Source organism: Xiphias gladius, chromosome 18 (assembly GCF_016859285.1).
Source record: "Xiphias gladius isolate SHS-SW01 ecotype Sanya breed wild chromosome 18, ASM1685928v1, whole genome shotgun sequence".
Lineage (NCBI taxonomy): Eukaryota > Metazoa > Chordata > Actinopteri > Istiophoriformes > Xiphiidae > Xiphias > Xiphias gladius.
In genome coordinates, this window is record NC_053417.1 from 10,407,994 (window position 1) to 10,425,005 (window position 17,012).

The window sequence follows — 17,012 nt, forward strand, 5'->3', positions numbered from 1 at the left end:
TTGTTCAGCAAGATCATCTTCAGATTGGTTTTTGAAGCCTAAATACAATCGCCAGATATAAAAAGCTAATTTTAGGCTATAAACGAACTACAAAGCAATCAAAAAACTTCACTGTCACCACCGCTAAATTTCCAACTTGTAATCTGATTTAGGGCACATACCTCTTCTAAAAGAGCCAGCTTCCCCTTAGAAAGTTAGCAATAGTTTGCAAGAGCGCATGTATAAACGCAACAAGGCTTTATAGGCGGACAGGTGAGTATATCGGTTTAATATCCCCGAGAACCTCTGTAGTCTCATTTAGCCACCTGTAAGCAACTGCCTTTAATAAGACACCTAAAAGCTTAAACGAGACTAGGTCAAAACATAGTATATGGTTGGGCTGTCCTTTATCTGTTTGCTTCTCTCCCACTTCCTGTGCTCACATATGCCATCATTCAATTGAGACGAATTCCCAATAAAAATGGTTCTGATTTACATGGTTTTCTCTTTCTGTTGTCACACAATGGAACAAGCGTGAAATAGTGACTCAAACACGGCCCATTAAGACTACATGTTAACCAGCAGTCACTTCCAAGCCATTTCCAAGCTGCTGCTCTGCACTGCTCAAAGTCCGATTTTATAACCAAGACAATGGCTGTGACTTCGACGCAAGGAAACCGGAAGTGCAAAACTGGTAACTTATTTCTATTTTTTAAGACTCATTCCTGCAGCACTCCATTTAACACCTATGGGAGACTTTGGACCTATATGTCCGACAGCGCTCTCCACCACCATCATCAAAACACCAAATGATGGAATATCTTATGGAAGAATAATGTTTCATCCCTTCATTAGAGTTCAGAGACTTGTTGGATCAATGCCAAGGTGCATTAAAGGTGTTCTGGCGGCTCGTGGTGGTCCAACACCTTACTAAGAAACTTGATGTTGGTTTTCTTCCTTTAATTTGTCATCCGCCTGTATCTGAAATGATGCGGTACCGAATTCCCATACAGCAAAAACACACACAAATGATGTGCAAGCTGTACATGAAATTAACAACACTGTTACCTGCCGAGTATTTTATTTGTTTCTTATGGGTTCAATAATCCCACTGGGTTGTGTTGCCACCGTTCACAGATGAATACAGTTTGTTGACACCCTTGGTAACACACATATCCACACACACACAAAAAAAGTGTATACCAAACAATCGGAACGTCACAGTGAGGAGGCCGCTGCGTTAGACGAGCCGATGTGATTGGTCATGATTGTTGCGTCATCACAGATTCAAGCGACCAGACAGGTTTTAGTCCAGAATTATCCAGTATCTGAACACTTATTTGGAAGTGAAAAATGAGGAATTGGTTTTAATAAGGGGTGGAGGAAGTGTTCAGATCTATTACTTTTCTGAACAATGTAAAGATGCTTCGTTATAAGTAAAAGTCCTGCATTCAAAATCATATTTAAATTTAATACAAAAGTATTATCAACAGAATGTACTTAAAGTAACAAAAATAAAAGTACTCTACATAAGTACTCTTTTTATGATTATTATAGCTAATGCAATAATGCATAAGCAGCATTTTTGTTGCACTTGATCGAGGTGGAACTGATTCTAACTACTTAACATACTGTTGGGCTGTTTAATTTGCAAAAGTAATTTCTGATTATAACTGAGTCCTAAAAAGCCCCATTTTGGAATGTAATAAGAATATTCAAACCTGTTTTAATTTAATTTAACTTGTTTAACAAATGTTCTAGAAATTATATATGTATCTTGAAACAAGCAAGAATGAGGCAGGTCATGGCCTGGTCATTAGAAATTGGGAAAAAGTTGATATAACAAAATTCTAAATTTATATATATTCTTTTCCCAATATTTTATAAGGACTCAATTCCAGATTTTCTATTTCACGAAGACAGGCATCCGGTTTTAGAAGCTGATCGCATTTTATTAGAAAATAATCCGCAAAATAACTTGTACCTATAGCTGAGCTAAGGTCCTATAGCTAAGTATAAAAGAGAGAAATAAAAATGGAAATACTCAAGTCCAAGTATCCCAAAATTGTTCTTACAACATGGAACATTTTCTGTACAAGCTGGTCCCTGATTGGTTAATTATCAAAAACACTGTTTCTGTTATGCACACATCATGTTTAATGGTTCGTTCAAAAGTACACCTTAAATGTTTTGACAGCTGTTTGATTGATTAACAAGTTTTCTATGTACACACACACACGCAAATGGAATTTTTCTTCTGCTGTCATTTGCCCACAGTGATGCTGCTGCTGGCAGCATGACCCAACAGTGTGTAACGTCAAACCCTCTGTTTACAAGATCAGTCAGGGAATAACAGCCTGGCATGAAGGGTTACAGCTTTAGAAGGCAAACGGTGAACCGGGAGAGTCGGAGCAGCGTTTGTCCCTGAGTTTTGCCATTAATCATTTAGACCATTTAAAGGACTCAATTAAAGCTGTCCTCTCCAAGGAAATACATTGTTATTTCCCTGTTAGTTTATTTGGTTTCATAGAAAAGCATCTGATACAGTTTTTCTGTGAAATTAAAACTTTGAACAAAACCAACAGACGTTTTTAAGGAGGTAAATAGTACCACGCTATCTTGAGGAATCTGAATACAATGGGAATACATTGGAGCTTCTTTAATATCAGATGCAAAAACAGGACTTTAAGTATATATGAATGGAATAATAAAAAAGAAATGCAAGACATCAGATGTACATTTTCTAACCGTATCTCCCATCACTGCCAACATCAAACTCCATCCATCACCAATTTCATTTCCAAGGCAGAGAAGCACTTCATGGTTTACGCTGATAAAAATCACATTTCTACAGTACATAATCCTATTGCAAAGCCGCTTTGTATATTTACAGATGTCAGATATATTTTTTTCATAATAACATGAACTGTTTTAGCCTGTTACATATCATGAAATATAACTACTTAATATCGCTGTCTGCTATCTACAGGCTGAAATAATTTCCAGACAAACATATGTGAGGACTTTCCTCAGTTACAATACGGAAAACTAAACTATAATCCACATAACAAACCACATAATCCACACAATGTGCACACTGCGGTGTATCAACTGACATTTTAAAAGTCTTCCACATGGAGCAGTTTTTAACAGCAGTGATCCATCTGCATATTCATTTAGATATTCGGTACATTAACAGACAGGACCACTGTTGTGATGACTAGTAGGCACTGTTTCACGCCAGCTACGTCACTCACAGTGTTATCTCTCTGTTAGTAAGATTATTTTTATCTTTATTTTCCAACTCCTTTGTTTATCTTTTCAAAGATTTTCTTCAGGTCATAAAGGAAGAAGAAAAACATTGGAATCAGTCACTTGCATCATTAACGGACTGACATCCCTTTGCACATCTTCTTCTTTTCTGTTTTATATATCTTTTTTGTTTTATGTAGTAAGAAACATTAACTTTATATACTTATATACTGTGTACTTAGTAACAATGTTTACAACAGGAAGTTTGGAAATTTTGTGCTGCACAGGAATCTGCCTTTGTGCCATAGAGCAATGCAACAGTTTCCCAGTGAAATCTGACCCTGCAGAACAGTGTAAAAACAGGTAAAAGCCAGACTTTCTTTAACATATCATACCAATGTGACAAAAGCATGTACTGATACCTGATGTTAAAAAGGATTTTTTTTTTTTACCCAGCTGTCTCTAGAGTGTAAGTGTGAGACTTTTTTTTTTTTTTAATTGCCTTTTCCATATTCTGTATGTCATTCTCAGTTTTCTGGTTTTCTATAGAAATGGGATCCTCAAGACAGACAACATCAAGTCTGGATGTACACAGGAAGACAATGTTGTGGTTTTTTTTTCTTTTTAAACAGATGTATATAAAAGAATTATAAAACATCTCTTGTGTAAATCCAGCCTTACATGTTGTTCATTCCTTTGCAAATGAATTGAATAAAAATAATTTGCACTGCATCTTAAAGATGCTCCCACTTCTTATGAGCCCTGTGTATTTGGCAAGATTCTCCACAGGGCGGGCCTGGGAAAATATCCAGGCAGAAAGTTCTATATATGTGAACCTTAAATGTTTTCATTTCAGGCATTTTGTTTTATACAGGCCACCTTCTTTGCTACACCCTCACGAGGAACAACTTGGAAATCCCTGCTGTGCAATAGATGCACTGTGGGACCTCTGCAATGGTTACCATAATACATGAGGAGCTCTTATTCCCATGAGAACTAAACTCAAAAGAGGTGTGATCACTGTGTGTGATCTGTTTGTAAGGATCTTGGTCTCTCACAGAAAGCTGTCCTCGCTGGCAACAAAGGAGAACCCATTGAAGGCATTGTTGGAGCTGGTGCTGGCGTTGAGCTCTGGGGTCCGACTCACCGAGTTAGGAACCATTTCTCTGGTGAACTCTGGATCAATATGCTGAGTGTCAGCTGGGCCCCTCTGAAAGATGAAATAATTAGGTAATGAGGTGAAGTTTCTTTTGGCACGTCTTTCATACTTCATAGCAGGATGCACTATTACACTTGTTCCACGAAGAAAAGAGTAGGTTGTGTTTAAATCATCATTACTGTTGCTATGGGTACTTGAAGCTTCACAAATTGCACACACTGATTTAGGAAATGAGCTAAACTGGTAACCCGTACTATATTTGAGGTGTCCATTCATACATGTTTAATGGAAACCTGTGAGCCAATCATAATGATATATTTTCTATAAATAATAGTGACTAAGCCTAAAGCAAACCACTTTCCAAACACAAGGCACTGGTGAAGGTTGCCCCCAAGAAAAACCCTCTTGATACACAATAACTGATTTTCTAACGTTTAAAGAAGAAGAAAATACATTTTTCAGTTTGTATATGCAGTGATGATTGTTGGCCGCTAAAGATTTTCAGCTACAAAATTTGCCTCAGTTGGGCCTATTTGACAAGCATGATGAGAGTTGAAGGACAAGTTGACATAAAGAAAATGAAAAATAATGAAAAAACAAAACCTGACCATGGGTGACAAAAGTCAAAGGAATTAGCTTGGATTAAGGCCTGAGTAGGGAATATGAAACCTCATAAAGAGGTTAAACTGGTGAACTGTTGTCTATCTGAAAGAGAGGATAAAGGGGCTTAAGAAAATATGTAAAGTGACTGAGATTTAGAGAAGAACACCAGAACTCATTATGCTGGCTGATCCCACTGGAAAATGTATTGTGGGTGAAAAAACCTCGAGGTAGGGTAAATGATTGCAGAGGGTTAGGGATATTTGAGAAGGTACCAGAATGTCTAGACGGACACACACACAGCTGAAAGAAGACAGAGTGCGGGAACAGACTTAGTAGGAAAAAGATTAAAGGACACGAGCAGTTACAGTTCACACAGAGGCGGCCAGACAAAACCTACCACATTAGGGTTGTAAGGAGGAGTGATTCTCTTGTGGTAAAGGTCGTCCCAGTTGATCGGTGTGAAGAAGGTGTGGTTCTTTATTTCAAGCTGTAAATAAAAGTAAAAGTTACACATGTACTGTGAATAAATATACTTTTTAGAAATTTGCCATTCTTTCTAGAATTCAGACACATTCCTACACTCCCACACAAGTTTGTACTAATATTTTGCTATGAGAAAATAAGTATGGGACAGAAATTATGAAGATGAGGTCATTTTGGGAATCTGGTTATCTTTCAAATTTTGCCCAAGGGTCTTTCCTTTGAAAAAGTCCAAACCCCCTTGAATAATGTTTTATATTTTTCGGAGGGATTAAGCTCAGTCCTCAATTAAAGCAAAATTTTATGCAGTTGCCCTTTGAAAATATCCTTTGTCTTAGACTTGGCTTATGTCTTGTCTGGGAAACCATCTGTTTTAATGTGCAGCTACAGTTGAAAGACATTTTTTAAGATAACTCACAAAGTCGGCGATGGCCCCGAGGCGCCTGTGCTGGTCCTTCTGCAGAAGTCCCGCCAGCAGAGAGCAGACGGCCTCAGACTTCCCTGGAAGCAGTGGCAGTGGCTTGTGGAGGATGCCATCGTACATTTCACCGACGTCACGGCTGTAGAAAGGAGGCTGAAGCAAAGGGATGCGTATAGAAATCAGTAGTATAAAATTATGCAATGCAATTTAGCAAACCAGAAGTTTCCCCAGATGTGTCTACTTGTAAGGAAACAGAAAATGAATGTTAACTTTTCTTATGTCCATGATTTTGTTGTGTAAGTCTTGACTTTGGTACTTGTGATTACTTTTAGGGATGTACAGGTTGTATGTCTTTATCACCTGAGTGTAAGGGAGATAAAAGGGGAAAAAGGATTTACACAAATTCATATACACATAAATGCAAAATAGACACATTCTGTATGTGTAGAGAAGCATGCTGCTGCAAGAAGTTTTACATTTTACAGAACTTTATCTTCTACATATCCTTATATCCATGTTTTTGGCCCCATGCCACTCAACTCAAAACAACTCTTTGATCAATACATGGATTCATGACAAGGTTTCTTGAAAATTATGGTCCAAATTTAGCATAAAAATATGCTGTGGGTATTCACTATCCCAAGAGGATGAATCCAAATGTTTTAATAATCCTCCGATCTCTCCTCCAGCACCATCATCAAGCCAAAATTTTTAGTTGTACATAAAAAATAGCAAAAATTAGCTATCTATAGCCATTCATGATCCCTAGACACTAGAGGCTGAGGAACAAGTTGGATACTCCATGAGATTTCCTTTAGCACCACACTCAAGTTTGAAAGAATAGTTTTACATCTTGGGAAACATGCTTATTTTCTTTCTTGTCGAGGGTTTGATGAGAAGATCGATACCACTCTCAGGGCTGTATGGTAAATATTAAGTTAAGGCCAGCAGCTGGCTATTGTAGCTTAGCATAAACACTTCGGTTTTTATATCAACTAAACTCAATTAGTGAGATGCTGGTAGGATAACTTAGACGGCTGCTGGATATAGCTTAATACTTAGAGTAGAGACATGAGAGAGGTATCAATTTTCTCCTCTAACCCTCGACACAAAAGCAAATCTTCCCAAAGTGTCCAACTATTCCTTTAAATGTCAACCACAAGATATACTGTTTCTCTATATTTCCAAAAGGCATTATCCATAAATCAACCCCACACACAAACACACATACCAGGCTGTAGATCATCTCATAGAGCACTACTCCTAGACACCACCAGTCCACTGTCCTGTCGTAAGGTTCCTTGCGAAGGACCTCCGGAGCCAAGTACTGCAGACAGAGAGACGATAGAAAAGGAGAAAAGAAGGAGATAAGACGTGATTAAGGAGGAGACGGACAAGATTTACAACAGTTGACCTTTATAGTCTGACTGTAAGTCAATAAGTTTGGGTCGATTTGTAAAAGTTTGGTGAAAACTGTGTGGCTGCACAGTCGATTATACTCAATCATTTGAGGTAAAAAAAAACCTCTGCTACAAATTTTCAGTCAATAGTCGGTGTCAGTCAAGTTTAAAAATGGATGATGTATGTATTTCATATTGACAGATTTGTTGTATTTCCCAATTATATTGTATGTATACTTTTTACTTACTTCTGGAGTTCCACAGAACGTCGATGTGGTTCCCTCCGGTTCTACGCCCTCTTTGCACAGCCCAAAATCTGTTAGCACCACATGACCCTGCACACAGAGAACACAAGCAGGCATTCTTCACACCAGATAATGTAAATATATATTTTCTACACTAGTGACAAAGACAAACTAGGGAGTTAGAGTTTACACTTTCAAAGCATTGAAGCAAATGTGGTGAATCTGACTTACCTGAGAGTCTAAAAGAATATTCTCTGGTTTCAGATCTCTACAGTGAACAAGAATGAGCAGATTTTCAGGGTAGAAAGTAAAAATGGATCATTTGTGAATTCATCACATATTTTAAGAAATATGTGAGCGTGTGTGTGTGTGAGTCTGTCAGTCTCACCTGTAAACGATGTTGAGAGAGTGAAGGTAGCCGATAGCGCTCGCCACCTCGGCAATGTAGAACCTCGCCCGGGGCTCAGAGAAACATCTCTCTCTCTGCAGGTGGAAGAACAACTGCAGGGAGACAGAAAGAGAGAGAAAGAGATGGATGGGTGGATGGACGGATGGAGGGAGGAATAGAAATGACATCATCACCAGTGAGCCAGGGAGGATATCTTTCAAACAGCAATGGTTATACACATGCAAAACAAAATATTAATACCAATAATAAATCACTTTACACCATGGTCTGAGATAAAGCACCTGACCGTCAGCATAGCAGCACGAAAGCACAGCAAAATGTGAGTGTTTGAAAACAGGTCTGGCGGCTGCACGCCATCCAACTGTGTCTGATTTTATTTGATATGAGTAAATAAAGGATTAGTTATTAAGACATTGTTAGAGTGCAGCCTGCTGTGTCCAGGCTCAACAAAAAGGGAGCAAAATGTACAGTAATATGTTAAACCAGGTCTTACTCCAGTTTATTCTTAGTTTGAACATTAACAGCTTTGCAAACTTATACAGCCCTGGCACAATAATTTTAAAACATTCATAGGCTTAGTACAATTTTCCCATAAATTTATTTTAGAAGATAGTTTAAGATAATACACCAATTTTTCTAGTTGCTGCTTTCTTGCCGAGTGTTACACAAGAAGATCGGTACCACTCTCACATTTCACATCTGCTACTGCGAGCAGCTAGTTAGCCTAGCTTAGCATGACAACTGAAAGCAGGGAGAAAACAGCTAGCCTGCGTCTGCCCAAAGGTATCTCTTCAGTTTTTGAAACAAAACGTAACTTGTTCATTAGCGAGCTTTGGCTGGTTGGCATATTTTGTGTCCTTTGGACAGAACCAGGCTAGCTGTTTTCCCCAGCTACCAGTCTCACGTAGTGCTAAGTTAAGCTAACCGTCTCCTGGCTGTAGCTTCCCATTTACTTCATAGTGCATGAGAGTCGCATCAATCCTCTCATCTAACTCTCTGGAAGAAAGCAAATAAGCTATTCGTTTGAGACTATGTCGTCAAATTATTAGTGACAGTTTGGCACAATTATACGGATACACAAATTGGGCCATAATTGAGATAATAGTAATTGTCTTAATAATGTCTCTCACATTAAAAAAATGAGTCCCGTTGCTTCCCGTCCACCAGGATGTTACTAACTGATCTACAGTATGTGCAAATAAAGCATTTTGTGTCATCGACTAGTTGAGTAGATGTCAGAGACAACGAAGCACTTTATATTCAGCAAATAAATGTGACATCATAGCTGAAGTCTCAATTTCTATGTCAACTAAGGTTCAGCTCATTTAAGAGAGGAGTCTCAAGGGAAAAAAAATCCACCAAAAAAAGCCAGTAGAACATCTTTATCTTCAAGCCATGAATTACATAATCATCTTGTCTTTGTTATTTTTTTGTAAACTGCTTAATCTATATCTTGCCAATTTCTAACAGTGTCCGATAAAAATCTGGATGTGAAAATAAAGTTTATTGATGTTATTCATTTATTCCTAGTCATGTATTTATTTATTTATTTATTTAGTTTAAGACACATACCTCTCCCCCATTTACATAGTCGAGGACAAAGTAGAGTTTCTCTGGGGTCTGGAAGGAGTAGTGGAGCCGAACCAGAAACGGATGTTTCAGACTCTTCAGCAGCACATTTCTCTCTGCCATAATGTTCTTTTGCTAAAGAGAGACAAGACAAAAGGTAGAAACAGAAAAAAGGTAGAGGAGGGAAAAGAGGCGATTTAAAGCTGTTTTGCACACAAACACAGCTTTGCTATCTTGCATTTTTTTTATGTTTTGTGTGTAAATTTTCACTGACGTGTTGTAAATACATTTAACTCATGGACCACAGGAAAAGTAGCTAGTGGGGATCTAAATGAAGGATAAACAAACAGGAAGGAGGAAATGTGCAGAAATCTTAATTTGTTTACCACAGGTGATTTCCTGGATTTCTCCGAACACAACCTGCAGTTCACAGAGTTGTCTTGGTGCTGCACGTTCTCTATTTAACCTATGGTTCATGGCCTTCTTCACTTGCAAGAAATGCTCTATTTCATTCTGTCTTTCCTGTTCCGTTCTACTGTGTACTGTATGTAGCACGACCTAAGAGAACTGCAAAATCCTATGACTAAAAAAGACAGCAACCACACTGGTGCAACTCTATCTTTGAAAGTACCATTTGACTACAGTTAAAGCTGCAAAAGCTTGTGGCTTCTGTTTCTTTAGCCTGAAGTTACTGTGCACAGACACTTTTGGACCAAACAATTATGTGACTGATTTCTTTTAATGCCGATGCTATTTGCATAAGCCAGAGAACATGAGAGTGGAAAAATTAACCACTAAGCCACCACTTGTTACTGGACTATACAGCTTTTCCCGTGTAAAATCAATGATAAAAGGAGTCCTACAGCAAAATGGCTGTAACACCAAAGCCGATGGTTTCAGAACATTACCAACTCGGCATGTAGGATAGCACAGAACATTATAAAATGAAAACTTTTAAGTCTATATTTATGAAATAAGAGGAATGCACAATGAGAAAGGTGAAAAACCAGCAACGTAAGACGAAGCTAACAAGATGGACTGCTACCAGTGAGATCAGAGTATTTCTGCCTGCAGAGACGAGACTCACTGGCACAAAGAAGAAACTAAAGGTCCAGGGTGGGAAGCTGAGGAAGAAAGTGGAGGTTGAGCAGGAGAAGATGTAGAGAGAGGAGGAGAGGAGTCGGGGAGTAAAGAGTGGAAGCATCAAAGCGAGGAGTCACAAGGGAAGTGCAAGGAGAGGAGTAGAATCACGAGGGAGTGGAGTATGACGGGAAGAAGAGGAGACAAGGCAGTATTTAACCAGACGAGCCACGAAGAAACTTTTTCTCTTCACGCTGGCATCACCTCCGGGCTGTTTGAGCGGAACTACAAAACTCTGATGCGGCCAGTTAAAAGAAGGCAGAGAAAGATGGCGGTGACTATATCCCATCAGTGTGCCACCAAAGCCATACAGAAAATACATATTTCTAAACAAACATACCGTATATTGAAGTGTATTTGCTCTGGTGGTTCTTGGGACACAGCTCAATTTAAGAGCAATACAGTTTGGTCTTTTTAATTACTGCAAAAAATCCTGTCCCTAGATTTTCTTTTAAGCATTTTCCGATTTCATTTACAGTGTGTTCGAGTGTCTGCAGTTTGATTATCTTATTTCTATTTATTGCCAATTTTGATCATAATTATTTGATCATTTTCAGTGTGAGTACACAAATTTTAAGTTACTTTAAAAAAACTTGCATTTTCTATTTTAATATCTTGAAAAAGAAGTTTAAAAAATAATAATCAAAATACATTTATAAACAACAAAAATGAGAAGGTTCCACACTACTTATAAGCTGTCCTAAAAAAGAAACTGGAATTATCAATACTGGGTTTTTTCTTGGGGTTTTTTTTTTTTTTTTTTTTTTTGGTTTAATAATTCTTCATTTAAGGGCGAACGTATCACAGAAGCTTTCTAACTACTGAGGAGATTTTTTTTTGTTTGTTTGGGTTTTAAAGGAGATTTCTTTGTGTGTAACAATTCACAATAAAATTTCAAGGAAATACTGAATCTTCGTAATTTTTTTCTTGGAAAGAAACTGGTAAAGTGAAGTAAATTACAGTTAATGTGCCATGCAACAAACAAGGTTTCAGAAAATTACAGAAAGACTAAAACAGAGGAATGAAGAGGAGCACCTATCTCTGCTCTAAAAAGCACTTAATGCGTAAATACTCTGAATGAAAGGACGACAAGTGTGTTTGATCAAATAATCTCACTGAGTTGTCAGACAAACACAGAAGTGGCCCAGATTATTTTCTGGGAGTCACAAAATATGTCCTCTGTACCAAACAAGCTGTATGTGATTAGATAAGATTCAGATCGTGTTGCGGGGTCAAAACACTGTTTACTAATAACACTCAAAGATACTTGCACACATTTCACACACACACACACACACACACACACACACACACACACACACACACACACACACACACACACACACTTTCGTTTTGGCTGAAGTTGAGATATTTTCCACCTTCATCTACTTCAACCTGGCACATCACAGCACTGTGTAGTTCAAAACACATTTATCTATTCTGATGGATTTCCTGGTTATAATCCCTGTTAAAAAAAAAAAAAAAAGACGTCTTAGTCACTCGATCCCAAAGACACCATATTGAGGGTTTTCAGTTGGTAAGTTTTTATCAGTTCATATGTTTATAAGCAGCAGTACATTCATAATTTTCAAAATGTTTTGCTGTGATGGGATTCAAATAAAAAGGTTCATTTTTGAGCCAGACCACAGAGTCAAAAATAGTGTGTTTCTGAGAATCAAAACTCCCCTTTATCGAGCCGAAAATCCAAGCATTGGAGCTCAAGTGTGCTTTGGTTTGTGTTAATGTGGAGGTCGGCTTCATTTTGAACTTTGCAGAAGAAAATGATTTATTCAGGAGGTTAGAGCTGTGATTAGAAATGTCCAAAAATGTTACTACTGGACAGCAGGGCCCACCTCTTTTTTCTTCAGGATGACTTTCTTCTGCAGCACTTTGACGGCGTAGAATTTGTTGTCGGCTTTGAGCTTGGCGAGCAGGACCTGCATGAAGGTTTGTTTGTTAGTGGTTTGTTTAGTAAACAGTCTGCGCCATCATCTCCGCACGCTGCCGTCAGGAAATTGCATCAAACCCCTCTGAGAACAGCCCACACAAGACAGATATGTGATCTGTGGAAACAGATGATACTGAGAAATCTGAGAAGTGTGTTGATACAAAGAAAAAAAAAGGGACCGACATCACCCTCCCCAACAGGATTAACATTATTTCTATGTTGAAATACAAACCTGCCTACAAAGGAAAGCATTCATTTTAAGAGTTTATTGTATTTTTTATGTGAAACACTACTCCGGTGCCATTTTGCTTTCTAGTATTTTGCTGTACCGTTGACTGGGTGATGCACAGGTAACCTTAAAAGGCCTCAGTGGCCTGTAAAGTTAATAATTCATGACGCTGGCAGCACATTTTGATCAGACAGAAGTCAGCAGGTAGACTCTCTCTGACCCTGTCTGCAATGTCAGCAACAGCTCTCTCTCCCTCTCTCTCTCTCTCTCTCTCCCTCTCTCTCTCTCTCCCCACCCCTCTCTCTCTCTCTCTCTCTCTCTCTCTCTCTCTCTCTCTCTTTTATTCTCACTCTCTCCCGTCTCAAAAGGTCAGCACAATAAAATCCCTGCTGCTAACTGGATCCACAGAGAGTAACTCTTAATCTATATGACCCACCATTAATGCCCGCACCCGGGTTTATTATTTGATGTCCTTAATGCAACCCCATGCCACAGGGGCCTGAGGAGTCTCTGCTGGTGAGTATGTGAACTGAATGAGTTACAATAAGGAAACTGCTGCGAGAAAAACGTTTTCAATGGATAGGTAGATCGATATAAGTAATTCTTTCAGTGTTACCTTTCCGAAAGTCCCTTTGCCAATGACAGCCAAGAAGTCAAAGTCAGTGGGCCTGGCACTGAAACAAGACAGAGAGAATCTATTGAATCAATTAGACAAATTTACACAATAACCTCTGAAGCAATGTATTTGTGATGGCTTACAAATGCTGGAAAATGTCACCAGCAAAAAGATTAAAAAAAAAAAAAAAAGAAAGAAGAAAAAAAGAGTAATTTGCTAAAATTGACCCTTCTCTCAAAAGTGGCCTTTCTCTTCCAAAGTCTGTGTTTGGATGCATAAATACAGAATATATATGTATAATACTTTATATATATCTCATCAAAGACACTGTTTGTGGGATTTTTACCGAATTCACTCTCAAGATTTTCTGCAACTGTCTGATCCAGACCAGTGAAGATACACTGTCAGCAAAGACAGAGATAATTTGTTTTTGCTGGATTGGTAGCTGTTTAGCTGAATGAAAAAAACCCTCTGTGTGTTAGAGTAAAGAGAGCTACATGCAGTGAGAGCAGAGCTACTGACTGTGGGTCAGCTGAAGGTCCCAGGTTGACATCATCGTGAGGAGAGGAGGATGGTGACCGCAGCTGGAAAAGCAATAAAAATAAGCACAATTCAATAAAAGGAAGGAAAACTAAACATTGCATTCATTTGTCAAAATAAAGATACATACACCATGAATATGTGGTATTTAAAAACAGTCACTTTCATTCACTTGCACCATTCAGCAGCAGCATCACTCAACATAATTGAGACACGGTAAATTAGATACGTCTAAAAAAGTTATTTCACTGAGAAAACATGACATTGTGTCCACACTATTATTTTCGGGCCATTTTTGGAAAGCTGTCCATCCACACTGAAATAGCAAAGCAAAATATCTTCTTCTCGCTCCTGTCCAGGTTGGCAAGCAACAACACTGCATTACAGCGATCATTCGGTAAGGTGCGGGACAGACAGAGGGTCGCTGCTCCTCCTGCTCTGAGCGTCAGTTTTCCTCGGACAACTTTTACAACCTGACGCGCTGGTTTTCAGATTTTATTGGCGTTGCTAAAATCTCTCTGCCTCCTGGGGACTGAAACCGGAACTTAGACACAAAATATGGATTTTCGGATTTTAGCTGGCTTTATGTGAACATGGCCTCAATTACACCAGTCTGACACAGCTAGGACGAAATAGTCAAGGACAGAAAAATCAAATGGGCATCACACTCTCTAATAAAACTGACAGTCATTTAAAGTGAGCATATTAAGCAAATACATTTTTATTCTGAGACAGAATGGCCTCCATAAACTGGGAACACAGTAAAAGGCAACAAAAGCAAAGAATATTGAGCCTGGAGATAAACACATCAAGATCTGAGTCACATTTGTTTTGTTTGCGTTGCCACCTGACTCAAGCATGGCAGCGGTGGAGAGACCTTGACGAGACATGACCTAATACAACAGACATAACATGAAATCATGACCAAAACCGCACCAGATCACCTGGATGTATTGCCAATAGTAGTTTGTTCACATGCAGATGTTTGTTAAACAAACAACTTTTTCTTATAACTGGAATTTAAACTGCGCCGCAGGCATGTTCCCCCTGTCACATGGTTAAACAGGCTCTGGCCCAAAAAAAATAAAAATAAAATGAAAGCATCAAGCAAACATGAAAATGGACAAACAAGCACAAAGACTAAAATATACTCACATTACATTGTGCCATGGCTATTATCCATTCCACTTCCACTGGACAGTCAGCATCAGTGTTTTACAGAAATGTGAGAGGAGAGCAGAGCAGAGGAGGATAGGAGAGGAGATGGGGTCAGCTACTGTGGTGAACAGGTCGGGATTAGACTCATTAAACATAGAGATTTCTTCTCATGAGACTCAAAAGAAGCGGGTCACCTCCTTTCTTCCGTTGTGTGTGTGTATGTGTGTGATTCTAAATCCACTGCTGAACTCAGTATGACAACCCTAGGATCTGTAGGAGCTGGTAGTTCTGGTTTGTAAGGAACAAGATGCTGGAACAACAGAAACACAATGAGGGACACTGAATATATTCTGTCTGTGTGTGTGGAGGGACTGTATCAGTTCACACATTTACATGGTAAATATTGCTGTGTCACTCTAATATCTGTCATAAAAATACAGGATGACCAATGTCTCACACACACACACACACACACACACACACACACACACACAGAAATGAAACAAAAGCCCCAATTATTCGACTTGATTTTTTTTCTTCGGGAGCTCCAGGCCTGTTCCTCTATTTATAGGCATAAAGACGATGGAGGTACCAACTTCTTACATTTAATTTTGCAGAGTGAGTTTGCTGAAATCTTATAAAGTTGATGAAGCCACACAGATCTACGTGAAATCAATCAAGCTGCACTAACAAATATATTACTTCTGAGCAATAAAGCATTATCTAAGACTGGTTGAATTCAATTTTTATTTGTCTTTCCCGATATAAATTCCCCTACATGTTACTGTATGCCAACTTGTCTTGAAAAGAAAACCAAAGAACCCCCAAGTAAAGCTGCTGATTTTTCCCAACAATGTGCAGGGAAAACCTCCTGGGGCAAACAGCTGCTCTCTGTCCAAAGGTTTATTCTTCAGATCGAGCAGGAGACTGTGAATCACCAAATCAGCCCTTAACTCCAAAAATCTGCCACAGTGCATCAGACAAGAAGAGTCGTCTTTCACAGCCTTGAAAACCCTGACAGAGAAAATTCCATAATCCTTAAAAAATCTTCAAGAATAAAATGAATAAAAGTATCCTAAAGTCCTGTGGGAGACCATTACCAAAAATCATATATAAACAAACTATTTAATTACTTCAGAGCTTAAATTAGAAATATTATGCCTTTTCATTAAAAAAGGAAAAAAAATTGCTAAACTACAAGTTGTTTGGTTTCTCATCACAGTGTCTAAAGCCCACATAAATATGACTATGAATCCTGTAAAAAAAAAAAAAAAAAACCTGCCACAGCCTGAACTCTGCAGAGGCTAATAGTGATATCAAAGGGAGATCAATAACCTGAGGTGACTGTAAACTCAGGAAGTATCTCACCATATATATATACATAAAACACCACTACAATACTGACAAGGAGAGAAGAGAGAATCTACAAATATCTGTGCACGAGCAGAAAATCATCTCTGTAACTGAGGAAAAAAAGAGGCACTGTTGAAATCAGTACAGTTTGCTCACCTGCGTGCAGAGGATGAGGAGATCAGTGTGCAGGCAGTCCGCTCGCTTCAGGACACTGACGGGACTCAAAGCAGAGCTGTCAGAAGCTGATCTGAGGTCAGTTCCCGAAAAAATTGTTAGACGGTCACAAAGGAAGGTCGACTTCAAGAGAGTGAATCATTGATGAGGAGTTTCAGAGTTTAAAAGTGAGGCGGAGCAAGGCTCCAGGCTGTCAGTGTGTGTGCCTGTGTGTGTGTGTGTGTGTGTGTCCAGACTTCAAAATAATTTCACTTCCTGACTCTGCTCTTTGCTTTCAAAATAAGACAAGAAGCAAGTTTTTTTTTTTAAACATTTATTTATATTTTATTTCATTTCT

General features: G+C 38.6%; 1 protein-coding gene across 4 annotated transcripts; it reads right to left on the reverse strand.

Annotated features, from left to right (window-relative positions):
• Positions 1 to 1,868: 1,868 nt before the first annotated feature.
• On the reverse strand, positions 1,869 to 16,866 carry sgk2a (serum/glucocorticoid regulated kinase 2a). 4 transcript variants are annotated; one of them, XM_040153902.1, is made up of 15 exons: positions 16,658 to 16,866; positions 15,343 to 15,458; positions 15,146 to 15,183; positions 13,973 to 14,034; positions 13,451 to 13,508; positions 12,511 to 12,594; positions 9,521 to 9,652; positions 7,928 to 8,040; positions 7,771 to 7,807; positions 7,543 to 7,629; positions 7,126 to 7,221; positions 6,165 to 6,254; positions 5,892 to 6,047; positions 5,391 to 5,480; positions 1,869 to 4,441 (listed from the first exon to the last, which is right to left on the reverse strand). In XM_040153902.1, exons 3-15 carry the CDS (start codon positions 15,158 to 15,160, stop codon positions 4,286 to 4,288), a joined length of 1,176 nt encoding a protein of 391 aa, XP_040009836.1. In that variant the 5' UTR covers positions 15,161 to 15,183; positions 15,343 to 15,458; positions 16,658 to 16,866; the 3' UTR covers positions 1,869 to 4,285. The 4 variants fall into 4 exon arrangements, with proteins under 4 accessions (XP_040009836.1, XP_040009835.1, XP_040009837.1 ...); XM_040153901.1 differs by lacking the exon at positions 15,343 to 15,458; XM_040153903.1 differs by lacking the exon at positions 16,658 to 16,866 and having other exon boundaries at positions 15,343 to 15,577.
• Between the last annotated feature and the right edge of the window lie 146 nt (positions 16,867 to 17,012).